A 15,349-nucleotide genomic window follows, 5' to 3' on the forward strand; every position below is an offset into this window, starting at 1 on the left:
AACTTGAGATCAGCATTGTTTACAAAACATGATTCAAAATTACATTTATTTCCCACAGCAATAATTGCAAATTGATTGAAATACTCACCTTTGGATTAAAAATTAATTTAAAAAACTTAAATGAGGCCTCATTTAAGCTTCAAAAGCTTGAAAAATTTTTCACTTACTTCATATATTGTATATATTTATATGGCACTACTCTATATCTCTACACTACTTTCCCACTTCCCCCTCCCCACCTTGTTTTAATTATGATCAAACCAGATTGCATATTTAAAAAAATATTTAGACCAATGTTTTTAGACAATTCTAAATAAGCGTAATACATTCTATCATAATCAATCAAAAAACAGAGGTTGAGGAATATAGACCAGCACCATATATATATATATATATATATATATATATATATATATATATATATATATATATATATATATATATATATATATATATATATATATATATATATATATATATATATATATATATATATATATATATATATATATATATATATATATATATACACATGGGTGTGTGTGTGTGTGTGAAAATATCGAAAAAATTATAAAAAAAACACAACAACAAAAATTATCTTCCCAAGAATTGAAAATAATGACCCAAAATGCAATAGTCAAAATAAAACAGAATGCCCCCTGAATGGTAAGTGCAAATCCACAAAGTTCACATTGGATTAACTGTGAACTGTTTTCTTATTAATATTAGGGACCTGTCTGATGTTGAAGGGTCTTGGGGGACCCCTAAAAATATTTTTTATTCAAAAAATTTTTAAAACCAGTGTTTTTTTATTATATAGAACACATTAAGGAGGTCTCTGCATATATTTTTCAAAAATGTTGTTTTTTGGGATACTCTAATTTATATATATATATATATATATATATATATATATATATATATATATATATATATATATATATATATATATATAACAATACATTTCACACTATAATAATAATAATACAACAATTAATACAACTCCATAAATTATATTAACATTATTCAGTATTATTTTATAAAGAATTTATAATAATAATCTATAATTATTATATAATAATCTAATTATAAGGCTCTACAAGTTATATTAATATTCTAAATAATATATAATGATAATATAACATAATAATAGCATAATCAATTTTTATTTTTATTATTTGCCATTTTAATTATTTTAATTATTACAGACGATTGTTTTCATGGAGCATGATGCGTAATAAAACAAATAAGATTAATTAATAAAAAGCAGTATAAAATTTTATTTATTAAAAATTTAAAAAAAAAAAATTGGTTAAATTAAAATTTTAGTTGTTTGACAGTTGCATAAATTAAATTTAAAAAAAATAAAAAAATAAAATAAATAAATAAAAAGTTGCATAAGTTAATTTCAAAATAAAGTTGCATAATCTCACTCTACCTGTATTACACATACAAACATAGTTTAAATTAAGTTTCAAGGTAAGTTTAGAATTTAGTCTTGTTCAGCACAAGAACCCATTTTTCTTGAGGCTGGCTTGTTTAAATTATTAATAGCAATAATTAAAAAAGTATATATTTTTATTAATTATTAATAAAAAATTTTAACATTTAATAACTTAATTTTTAACATATAATAACTTATGCATTGTCCTTCTGAAAAATATATGCATATAAATATATTGCATATATATGCATATAAATAAATGATCATTTATTTATATGCATATATAAAGTAAATATAATAAAATATAGAAATATATTTTACTTTATGCAAAAAATAAATGATAAAGTCATCATTCAAAATCTATTGTAATAAGTATAAATAAAAAAACTATGTTTTAAATTAAAAACATGTTTAAAACATACATTGTATCATTTTTCATCCAATTGTCAAATATTGCTTTCACTTTTTGAATTGTTTCTGTTTCTCCAGCTTCACAGGCAGCACTCACATAAGTATTAAACTTTCTAATAATAAAATAATAGATTTTTGTCAAAAGTTAATAACAATAAAAATAATAACCATAATAACACTAATAATAACAATAATAACAAACCATAAAAATTAGAAACAAAAAAAAATTTCAAAATCAAAAATATATTTTGAAAAATTAATCTTACTTGCTAACCATTGGTTTAATTTTTTTTGCAACAAAAGCCTAAAAAATAAACTCTAAATAAATATCTAATTTAAGGAAATATAACATTAACTTATATCATATGTATTTTTTAACATGATTGTTTAACATGGGTAACATAGAAATGTGCATGGTTTACACATAGAGAATTATACATGGAATTATATATATGGTAACATGGTAAAATGGGTAGCATGGAATTATGCATGGTTTACACATAGAGAATTATACATAAAATTATACATGGTAACATGGAATTATACATGGTTTACACATAAAGAACATTATACATTATAAATGAAATTATACATGGTCACATGGTAACATGGAATTATACATGGTCAATTACACATAGAAAAAATAAATTACCCTATAATGACTATACACAGTGGTTGAACTTAAAACTTTTCCGAGGTATTTCAAGTTATTCAATACCATTTCCCAAACTCTTGCGTTGTCATCTTTATCAATAAAAGAAAGTAAACGAAAAACAGTTGAATAACCAAGACGACCAGATCTAAATTAAAGTTTTTGGTAAATTGTAGAAATTTTCTATCAATTGTAAGTGTTGATTTGATACACAAATCAGATTTTACCGTGCAAGATTAAATGCATCATCAATGATGCCAGCACGATCTGTAACTGAAAAAACCTTAAAAAAAAATATTTTTCTCAAAGTTTATTGAGATATTTAATAATACATTTTAACAAAATAAAATGTTCCATAAAATAAATATGAATAATTCTGATGTTACAGAAATAACGAACTTAACTAAAAAGTTGAAAACTCTGGCATTTTACATTTTTTTGTGCTTAATTTAATTTAACTTATAATTGTATATATTTAATAATAATGTTAACAGATTTACAAGTATTTGTAAGAAAATGTAAAAAATGTAGATAAAAAGAAATCCGATGCATAAAGGTTCAATAACTAATGTTACTAAATTGTACTTAAGTTAGTAGATAATGAAAGCAAAACAATAAAAAAACAGAATGTTTAACGCGAGTTATGCATATTTCAGACATTTTTTCTTTGAATTATGATGATGGTGTTTAAACTTCGGAATTTTAAAAATATTTTTACATATTCTTGTAGAGCTCGACACTCTGACCAAAAATTTGAAAAATTTTCTTTGAAAAAAAGTTCTACAGTTTATTTACCAAATTAATTATAAAAATATTAGAAAAAGCATGCCTGTGCATGTCAATTCAGATTCCATTATATATGTATAGGAAAAATAAAAAGTGTGAAAATAAAACCTTTTTCTTAAATAGTAAGAAAATAAACACATGCATATGTATTTAGTTATCAGATTTTATTTTTTGTATATTAATCAATTTATTTATTTTGGATTTTTATGACAGACAATTGCATACATTTGCATTCAAAAATATATAAATTCAAAATGAAATTATATCTAATTAATAAAAATGAACAAGTACCACAAATCATTTACCACATTTACAAGCCATCCATTGATAATTTAATGGGTCTTCTTGATGAATTTTTACCACATTCACAAGTCATGGGTTAAATAATTTGTGTAAATGGAGAACAAAGTATGCAAACCAAAATATAACTTCATTTTCCTTCTTCTGTCAAATTTTTATTTTGTAAATTAAGCTTTAACACATAATTATATATATAGTTTTATATTTTGTTATATATATATACTTAAAATTACATACATATTTAATAAACATAAAATCCAAATTCACTAAAATTATGAAAACTTCAAGTCTTAGCTTAACGGCTAGAATCAGAAAAAAAAAATTTATTCTTTATTTTTGTTTGAAAGAGAAACTAGAAAATATTTCAAAAAAGAACTCATCGTAAAAGCCACCCGTGGTTGCTTATTTTTCAGTCAGATGAATTTAAATAATTTATTACAATTATACTTTAAATGTGTATTACTTTAAAATTGATATAAGATAATTTTTTCTTTTTCATACTATGCAAAGATCATATTTTTGTCTTATTATTAAAAGAATTTTTTTTTTAAATCTCAAATTTTAACTATGAAATTTGATTTTTAAGTACACATCTGAAATAACAATATGCCTGAAATATGCATAGCTGACGTTAATAACATGAACCTATTGTAATAATGTACATAAAAATGGACTAATGTCACTATGGAAATGTCACCATGGAAATGTCATTACAAAAATAATGCTATCTAGACTATAAGCTAGAAACATTGTTAAAGTGATAGGTAGAAATTAAAATCATAGCAAAATATTTTCAAGAAATCACAATTTCTCAAAATTTTAATGTTTTTCAATACAAAATAAAAATGTATTAAAAAGTTGGAAGTAAACCAACACATTTGAATAGTTATCAAAAAAAGTTGGAAGTAAACCAACAAATATTTGAATAGCTATCAAAAAAAGTTGGAAGTAAACCAACACATATTTAAATAGCTATCAAAAAAAGTTGGAAGTAAACCAACACATATTTGAATATCAAAAAAGAAATGCTTTTTTAGACAGCTATTCTATTGCAGCTTTTTTTGACAGTTATCATAATGCATCCAATAATATAATTGCATTCAGCTGCTGTCTTGTAAAAGACCTCCTAAACAAAGACTTTGAAAGTAAATAGATGATTTCTGTTAATTCTTTATCCAATAAACTGGTGTAAATATAAACCTGTGTTACATTATTTCCTGCCTATAACAATAAAAACATTGGATCTGCTTGACTCTACTCATGGGCTTTTGTTTGTGTCACTTTTTATCTATTGAATCTTACCTCTTGTAAAATTCATGAGGCCTACTTGCTTTTTGTAAGACTAGTTGAAATTTGTTTTATTTTTGGATCTCATTGTTAATGGCTATTATCCCTTGATTATTAAAAACTCCAACAGCCATAAGCTTGCCTGGCCATACATTTGATACGGCTATACACTAGATATGGTCATACACTTGATATGTTCATGAAATGTTAAGCAAGTTTAACACTTCATCTCTAATAAATGGATTTTGTATTGTTACTTCTCCTAGGGATAAGGCAAAATATTTGCAAATAACTTTTTCTCTAACTAATTTCTTATATCAAACTGCCACACACTTTCTTATATCCCAGAAAAACAGGTTAACTTGTTTTTGACACCAAAATCTTCTGTTGACATTAGTGATGTACAGATAACACTTTTTTGGCCGATGCCGATACCGATGGATAGGAAAAGGTCGATACCGATGCCGATACCGATGAACTAACTAATTATTAAAGTTTTGAAGATATAAAGCCATAGAGCTTTAAATTGGGTAAATTTTTTCATGGAATCTGTACTGGTAAACAAATACTTGGAACCAAATAAATAAACTTGCCTGTAAACAAAGTCAAAATAAACAATTTTTCTAAAAATTCTAAGCGATGCATAAAGTTTAGATTATTTATTATTTAATAATTATCAAAATGCAGGATAAAAGTATTAAAATGTCATCAGTAATGCATATCGGTAAATTAATAAAAAAAGGCCGACTGTAGAAAAAGTGGCCAATTAAGCCGATGCCGATGCCGATTAATCGGTACATCACTAGTCGACATCTAAAGTTTCTCTTGTTTAAGTCATTTCTTAACTTAACTCTTCTACAGCACTACTTCAAACAATATTTCTGTATTATAAAAATTTCAAAAGCTCTAGAACTCTTAAATAATCTCTAAACTATTGAAAAAGTCCTGAAACTGAACCTTAAAAATTCTATAGAATGCTTTGACTCTTTTAACTATTGTTGAGTCTTTCAACTAATATCAGCAAAGTCTTTAAATTAACTTCTAATATCAGTAAAGTCTTTAAATTAAAAAACATCTAATATCAGCAAAGTCTTTAAATTAAAAAACATCTAATATCAGCAAAGTCTTTAAATTAAAAAACGTCTAATATCAGCAAAGTCTTTAAATTAAAAAACATCAAATATCAGCAAAGTCTTTAAATTAACTTACAATATCAGCAAAGTCTTTAAATTAAAAAACTTCTAACATCTAATCTTGAGTCTAACAACTATTGTGAATAGATGAGAGGGCGATGAGAAAAATGCTATTGCTCTTGATATAGGTTTTCAATAAAGGTTTTCTTTATCAGCTTACTTCCTATGATGCATCTAAGACAGTTTTTAAAATTATTCAACCATTCCTTTCTAATCAAAATATTAAAGTTGTTCTTAATAGATCCTTCATTTCCATTAACTTCTGGGGTATTATAAGGTTTTTGGTCATGTGTTGCTCTTCATTTATATCAATTAACTTCCGGTCAATTTTACCTAAAACCTGACTATATTGGCTTGTAATATATTTGTAACTTGTTTTGTCTTGACAAAAAGTTATCATTTGTGATTGCTTAGAAAAGGCAGCTGATCTTAAATAATTTTTCTCTTTTGTGACAGCTTGAAGCTTGCAATGACTTGAATTTTAGCCAAAAAAAAAACTCAGTTATTATTGCTAATATCTATCACAATATTGTGGATATTTCTATACAGGTGAGTGAAAACACTCTTACTGAGTACTTTACATTTTCCCAGATTATCCTTCACTACTAATCCCTCATTGGGGCCATATACTGTCAATTGCATAGTCACCATCTGCTAAGACTCCATAACTTGATCATGTTTGCCATATTCTTACTCCAGATTAGGTTTTCTTCTATAAATTTACTGTTGTCATAATTGGGCAAGTTTTTTAATGAAGCCCAACTTTGGTCAGAAAGGGTATGCGATCACAGGCTATTCCCGACCATGCATACAATATTTTGTTTAGACAACTAGACCACAGCATTTTAAATGTTTTGAAAACATTTCAAAAAGAGTTAAAAAAAAAAAACATTAAAAAAATTTTTTTATTATTATAAAGCTATTATAAACTATACATTCTATTATAAACTTTATAATATAGAGAAAATTAAAAAGAAAATTGAATTAAAAAGGAAAAGAAATCTTAACACCGGAGAAAATTCGAAAAACTTAACTTAAAAAATAAAAACTCTAAAAAAGTTAAACAAACTAAAATAAAACTAAAACTCTAACAGATAATTATTACATATATATATTTTTATACATATACATATATATATATATATATATATATATATATATATATATATATATATATATATATATATTATATTTGTTAGTTATATATGCTTGCCTTTCCTAACCAATACTGGAAATCCTTTCTTTTTTAGACAAGATCCAAAGTTGCATTTTAAATGTTGTTGATAGAGATAAATGTTTTAAATGTTGTTGAGAATGAAATCTGGAGTAAGTAATAACAACTACTGTAACCCTAATAGATGCTAATATTGTTGAGAATGAAATCTGGAGTAAGTAATAACAACTACTGTAACCCTAACAGATGCTAATATTGTTGAGAATGAAATCTGGAGTAAGTAATAACAACTACTGTAACCCTAATAGATGCTAATATTGTTGAGAATGAAATCTGGAGTAAGTAATAACAACTACTGTAACCCTAATAGATGCTAATATTGTTGAGAATGAAATCTGGAGTAAGTAATAACAACTACTGTAACCCTAATAGATGCTAATATTGTTGAGAATGAAATCTGGAGTAAGTAATAACAACTACTGTAACCCTAATAGATGCTAATATTGTTGAGAATGAAATCTGGAGTAAGTAATAACAACTACTGTAACCCTAATAGATGCTAATATTGTTGAGAATGAAATCTGGAGTAAGTAATAACAACTACTGTAACCCTAATAGATGCTAATATTGTTGAGAATGAAAAAGAAAAGTTGAAAAGTAATAGCCATTCATCAATATGAGATATATTTATGGCGTACGATGATAAACAATATTGTGTCAAAACTAATAATAATATTAATAATAATAATAATAATAATAATAATAATAATAATAATAATAATAATAATAATAATAATAAACTTATAAGAAGTTTGGAATAAACAATTTTACTAAATTAATGTTTTTAACTCCATTTTGAAGATTGTTTGCAAAGGATAAAATTAAAGTATATAAAACAACATATTTGAGTTTATAAACATAATAAAATAATAATATATAAGAATAAAAAATATACTTTAAAGTCTTTCAATAATTGATCAATAATACTATCCCATCCTGAAGAGTCATAGTTGATACGATAAAAACCCCGATGTTCAAAATTACCAATTATCCAACTCGCACTGCTAACAATCGCATCTATCACAAAATAAATCCATTCATTTATTAGAGATCATTAAAAAAAAAGTAAAATACACTATTCATTCAGAGTATATACACTAGGGTATGTCATACTTTTAAAAAACTTGAAATTTTCAAAAAAAATTATACTTTCATATGGTTTCTAGGTGGTTTCAATTAAAAAATATTTTCAAAATAAAAAAATTTTGTGATTAAAATTAACATGAAAACTGCAATATTTAAAAAAAATTTTCTTGAATCAGATTTACCCTAAACGATAATACCCAAAAAACCTTATTACAGTAAGCTAATACTTGATCTTACTATCGATACTTAGGTCAGTAGAAAAGTTCATCTATAAAGTTCCAATACGACAGGAAAAAATTAAATATTTATATATCATTTTAGACTGTCCTAATCATATATATTATATAATGTATATATCAACTTTGACCTTTTTTTTTAAAATTATGAACATTTCACTTAATTTCTTTTATTTACTTTTATTAACTTTTATTTTTCTTTACTTTTATTAACTTTTATTTTTCTTTACTTTTATTAACTTTTATTTACTTCAACTTCTTATTTACTTTTTGAGCGAAACTTCTTTTAACTAATCCAGATCAGATCAGGTTTAGGATAATAATGATCACCCTGCAATTAGCAAACCAGTAATACTTGCCCTATGTTCTACTGCCTTGTAGGATTTGCTTTTCTATCAAAAGACTAGAAGAAATAAACTTCAACTTAAAATTCCTCCGCCTTAGGGCTCTTGGTTGAGTGAAAACTAAAATACCCATTTAGGGCAGATATTACCTGCATCTAGCTGTTTGTGAGACTAATTTGAATTCAGCTGTTTCTTTTTTGGATCTCAGTATTGATGACTACTATTTGCAAAAACTCCAATAGTCACATGCTTGGCTTGGGCATATACTGATGCAATAATTCATTAATTTATCACACACTAAAAAAAAAAGGTAGAAATTTCTACCTTAGGGTAGGATATGTGATATACCCTTAGTAAGGTATAATTTTCTACCTTTTAAGGTAAAAAATTATATTAAAAACAATTATTTGTGATACAATTTTCTAACTTAAAGGTATAATTTTCTACCTTATAAGGTAGAAAATTATACCTTACTAAGGGTATATCACATATCCTACCTTAATTAAAAATTTCTACCTTTAATTTTTAGTGTGCAAGAAATCAAGTTTGAATCCTCTGACCATTCTTTTATGTGTTTTTGTTTAGCATCTCTTCACTGAATCACCTTTCTCTATCACTTTTCTTCTCAAAACTGCACTCTTTTAAATATAATTTTGGATCGAATTGACCTAGCCCTTTCTCTTTGTTTTTAGTTTTCACCTTCTTGTGCAGCTGCTATACTTTATCCTAATCATTTTTTTCATCTTTTTCAAAAGAACAACTCTCTTGAGAACAAACATCTATTTATTATTGCAAGAAATGTATGTAAAAAAGTGCTGTGTGATGCTAAGCTCCATTATTCGCCAGTGTCCTAAATCTTCTTATGCTAGATACTAGGCTATTTAAGATTTTGAAAAATTTTCAAGAGTATTATTAATAAAAGTTAAACATCTTTAACTTATGGATCTGATGCTACTACCTCTCCCAAGCATAAGACAGAACTATTTGCAAAGAACTTTTCCTCTAATATGAATCTAATGGTCATACTTTTCCTGCCATTCCAGTTAAACAGGCTCACCGATTGTTAGACATTCATATCACTCTAGCTTTTATTGTTAAAATTATTTCTCAGTTAAACTCTACTACAGCTTGTGGTCCTGACAACATTCCTGCCATAGTCTTAAAAAAGTCTTCTCCAGAATTTTCTTCAATTCTCTCGAAACTATTTAATAAGTGAACAGCTGAATCTTGTTTTTCTGCTTGCTGGAAAATGGCATCTGTGGTTTCAATTTTTAAAAACTCTGGAGAACATTCTGAACCCTCCAACTATCATCTGATCAGCCTTCTTTCTATTATTAGCAAGGTTTTTGAATCTTTATTCAACAAATTTCTAACATCCTATCTTGAATCTAATAGCATTCCGTGACAATCAATACAGTTTTTGATCTTTTTGCCCTACAACTGACTTTCTAACTGCTCTAACTGAAAGATTCTATTGTGCATTAGATGGAGGCTGCAAGGCAAGGGCTATTGCTCTGGACATACCAAAAGCTTTCAATAGTCTAGCATGCTGGTCTCCTCCATAACCTTGCTTCAAATATTGTATCTGGAAAAATATTTGAGATTATTAAATCATTTCTTCCAAACAGAGTATTTTAGTCATCCTTGAAGATCATTCATAATGGTTCTATCCTTGGTCCTGTATTGTTTCTTATCTTAATTAACGATCTTTCTTACAATCTGACCTCTCATGGAAACCATATACACATTCAATTTCAAAGTTAGCATCTGTTAAGGTTATTTCTTTTTATCATGCTTATCACTATCTTACCCCTGATTCAATTCTCTACCTCTACAAATCTCTTAATCATCCTTGTATGGAATGTATTAAAAAAGTTGTTTAATTTTTTTTAAACACATTTAACAGAAAGATTTTTAAATGAAAAAAATTGAATATCAAACATAAATTAAAATCTGTGTTTAACTTGGAGTTTCAGCACTAGCCATTACCAATGAATTGGTATTAGTTCATGGTGACCAAGCACTAAATAGTTGCTAAGTGGGCAGTTGCTAAGTGGGCTGCTATATTTCAAGATGATAGAGAAAGTCTCGAAGATGATTAGGATCTAAAACCACTTATACAGCTGAGAATATTGTGTTAATAAGTGTGCATGTCATTATTGAGGAAAAATCTCATGCAACAAATGATATAATCAAAGCCCCGATATCGATTAATCATTTTACAACCAATGAAGGCATTCATAATGCTCTTAAAAAAAGAAATTTAGCATCATGTCGGATACACCACAAGTAAACCAATAACCGCCGCCTTTACTTGCCAGACAGCTCCATTTAATTATTGGTTATTCCACTTAATAAAAAACATCTTAATGACTATACTGATATCAAAAGTTAAAAAAACCACATGACCACATAACCAAGCTGCTTCAAAGTATACCCAAAGAAGTATAATAAACATTTTTACAAATGGCTTGACAGGATATAACCTTGTATAGATATGATGGACATTTTTTGAATATTTAATAAAATCAAATTAAAAAAATTTATTTTATTTTTATTTAAGTTAAATTATGAACAGATTTTAAATTTCATCTAATAATCTTTAAGTGGGCAAAAATTGTAGGGTAGCCATTTGGTCACTTAAAAATAAAACCTTCACTAAAATAAGGGGTTGCAAACTTTACATGGTCATAACTTTTGAAGACTAAAAAATTATTAGATGAAATTTAAAACAAGTCAAAGAATTGCCTAAAAGTATCTTATCTAAAACATCAAAAAATCTTATAGAAGCCAATTGATTAGATTTGCCGCAATTCACAATCTTATAAAATAATCTTATAACATAATTAAAAGAAAATAGGAGGATTTTTTACTTTCACTAAATCTATTTTTGTTGTGTTAATTGAAAAACTCCACTTCAAGATTTGTACATTACTCTAGTAAATGAGTTCAGAGAGAGACACAGCATCAAAATTGTGTGAAGGTTTTTTCAGTATCATACACTTACATCCTCTAGCTCTGAATCTTCTCTAAGCTTTATAATCATGTTGACTGCAAAAGTTTTATTTTTATTTGATGAGCTTGCAAGTAGAGAAATTAGAAGGGACTCAGAATGGGCATAAAATACCCTATTTTGAATAGATTTTGAAATAACATTCTTAACTTTGACTGTTTGACCTCTTCTTAGATAAAGAAGTTTGATTAGATGTCAGGGCCCATAAAACAATAGAATGCTTCACCTTGATTCTGGACAACATATGAAAATATACTTTCATATGTAGTTTAAAATCAGCCACCTATTTTTAAAATATCACCTAAGCCTTGTTCACTTATGTAAAATCAAAGAATTGCCTTACCAGTTGTAAGCCACCTGCAGTAGCAATGATTGCCACATTTTCAGTTGGCAAGCAAAAGGTTTAAGATACCTGATTCAAGACAATAAACTAACTTAAAGTTTAGTAAAATATCAGTTGACTTTACCACGTCATTAAGACTTTTAATCAGAGGTTCAATTCAATAGATTCAAACTTTTCTAATCATTTATTTAATTTATTTTTGAGTTATCCTACAGACCATGTAAATCTATACTTGGTTTTTGTAGGCCTACAAAGATTAAAGCAATTAAACGCTTTAAAAGTAGCTCATTTGTATGCAACATACAAATTGACCAAAATTATTTTCTTCCAGTAATTTTTTCCAGATAAATTAATAATCCACTATACTTACCAGACCCAGTCATCGAACTTTAAGAATCAGAGACAATCAGAATTATAGTTTGATCGATTCCTGGGAACCATCCAGTAATAAAGCCTAACAGATCCTTCTTTGATTTGTTTGTTTGGACTTTTCGAAGGTGTATAATAGGTCAAATAGCTACAATATAGTTCAGAAGAACCACTTATATTTTCCTGTTTTTCAATGAAACCTTATAGTAATGAAATCTTTAAAAAAAATCAAAGTTAAAATCATTTCCTTCCATCTACAAATATATCACTAAAAGGTACTTCAACAAATAGCCTGACTTTCCAACATTTTTTAGAATCACATGCTATATTAACCATTCAAACAATTAGATTTGATTAAATCTTGAGGAAAAACAGATACAACTGCAGATGTAGCAGCAGGGGATACATCAAATTAAAGAGATACTAGTGCTTTGGGGATCTTCTACAATTCTGGTTAATACTATTAATGGGGAAGTTTTTTTTTGACATTATTAGAATTATTTTCTGAAGTTTTACTATTTGTATCCTTAACATTTTCAAGTAAAATTCTTGATTAAAATGATTCTTGCTGTTTTCTGATTCAGAAACTTCAACATTTTTTATTTGAATCCGTGTATTAATATGAGCTTTTTGATTGGATTTTTTTCAAAAGATGCAGCATTTTTTTTCTGCCTTAACCTGTCGTTCTGCTTCTACCTTTAGAAATAATCAATTTTATAGTCTGACTTTTCTCCCACTTTAACATTTTGAGATGTGAGCAATATTAAATCAATTACCTTAACTATTATTTCTAGAACAAATGTATAAAATGCAAATCAGGAATTGTTAACATAGAGTAATTTCATACGCACAAAATATTGTTGCTTCTACATTTTGTTCTGGCGTAATGTAGTTTTTATCTTTTACCTTTTTCAAGTTGATTTTTACATAACAAATTTTTTTCCAATTTTTTTTGTAAAAGATCAATATTGCTTAACATACTCAAAACCATAATAAAATCACTCCCCAAATATTAATATCAAATATTTATTTGAATAGCATACCCTAATATACACTCATCATACAACTATTGCAAAATGATCAAATAAAGGTATAAAAATGAACTATTAATTTGTAGAATAACATCAATCACAAGATAAATAAATAGTTAAAAACATTTTAATATTAAAAAATAAAAATAAAATTACCAGACTTCTTTGAAATTAAAATTTTTTTTGGAGTGGACAAACTATCACTGGTAGCATAAGTAAAAGGAACAATCCACTCATAACTACAAAACATTAAAAAAAAAGTTTAAACAGCAAAATTTCTTATTATATATATATATATATATATATATATATATATATATATATATATATATATATATATATATATATATATATATATATATATATATATATATATATATAATATTATTAATATTGTTATATAAATATATAAATTGTTGCTCTGTACTTTAAGAACATAGAGCACTCTATTTGTAGAATATATATATATGTATTTATGTATATATATATATATGTAAGTGTATTCTACAAATTGAGTGCTCAATGTTCTTAAAGAACAGAGCGATAATAATTTATATAAAGTATATATAGTTATAAATATTAAAAATATATAATGAAAAAAAGTTATTAAAAAAGTTATTAAAAAAATCATTTTATCATACCATATATATGGATATACCATAGCATGGATATACCATAGCATACCATAGCATGGATATACCATAGCATACCATAGCATGGCTTTAAAGTTGTAAGGGTTATATAAAAGTGTTTTGACATACATTTACAGCCCTATTGCGAAGCGTTAAAAATCGCATCATAAAACCATAATTTTTGATAATGTTATTGTGTTATAATGTTATAATGTTATAATTGTTATAATGTTATAATGTTATAATGTTATAATGTTATAATGTTATAATTGTGTTATAATGTTATAAACTTTGATAATGTTATTGTGCATTTTTTAAATATAGTTTACATGGTTTTAATGATCATTTATACTTTTTTTTTACATCATTGATTGGGTTGTTTTATTTGTTATTTTTTAATATTAGATTTTTCATTATGACTGCCATGACAAAAAAAAAAAAACATAAAAATGCTTGTTAAACTTCCAGTAAAAAACTGAAACTCAGCATATATTTATATCAATACATGCTAAATACACTAAAAACACTAAATGATTTTTTTTCTTACAATGCCATTTGCAGTATTTAGTCTGATAAAGTTGTTTTGTTCAGAAGTGGTAAAAAGTAAACATTACGGGCGTCACACTACGTAAAGTTAACTTTAAAAAAAATTTTAAGACTTTAATGCTGTAACTTTTGCATACTAAATTATATAATGGTATTTTTTACATTTCTGAAAAGTTTCAAGTCATTTCTATTTTTGATTTATTTTTAATATCTTAATATCTTTAATATCTATATATATATATATATATATATATTTATATATACACATACATATATACACATATATATTTATATATACACATACATATGTATATAATATATATATATATATATATATATATATATATATATATATATATATATATATATATATATATATATATATATATATATATATATATATATATATATATATATATATATATATATATATATACATTTA

At 25.5% G+C, this 15,349-nt stretch overlaps 1 protein-coding gene across 1 annotated transcript in view; it reads right to left on the bottom strand.

Moving 5' to 3' along the window:
* The window catches only part of LOC100213901 (aminopeptidase Ey), a 56,991-nt gene that overhangs the window by 9,147 nt on the left and 32,495 nt on the right, over nucleotides 1-15,349 (bottom strand). Inside the window, exons 14-19 of the mRNA XM_065791430.1 lie at nucleotides 13,886-13,968; nucleotides 8,203-8,324; nucleotides 2,735-2,790; nucleotides 2,508-2,655; nucleotides 2,122-2,159; nucleotides 1,867-1,968 (exon numbers count right to left, since the gene is read on the bottom strand). Of these exons, the coding sequence (XP_065647502.1) occupies nucleotides 1,867-1,968; nucleotides 2,122-2,159; nucleotides 2,508-2,655; nucleotides 2,735-2,790; nucleotides 8,203-8,324; nucleotides 13,886-13,968 (549 nt within the window). The remainder of the gene's footprint in view (nucleotides 1-1,866; nucleotides 1,969-2,121; nucleotides 2,160-2,507; nucleotides 2,656-2,734; nucleotides 2,791-8,202; nucleotides 8,325-13,885; nucleotides 13,969-15,349) is intronic.

This window comes from Hydra vulgaris, chromosome 02 (genome assembly GCF_038396675.1).
Source record: "Hydra vulgaris chromosome 02, alternate assembly HydraT2T_AEP".
Classification (NCBI taxonomy): Eukaryota; Metazoa; Cnidaria; class Hydrozoa; order Anthoathecata; family Hydridae; genus Hydra; species Hydra vulgaris.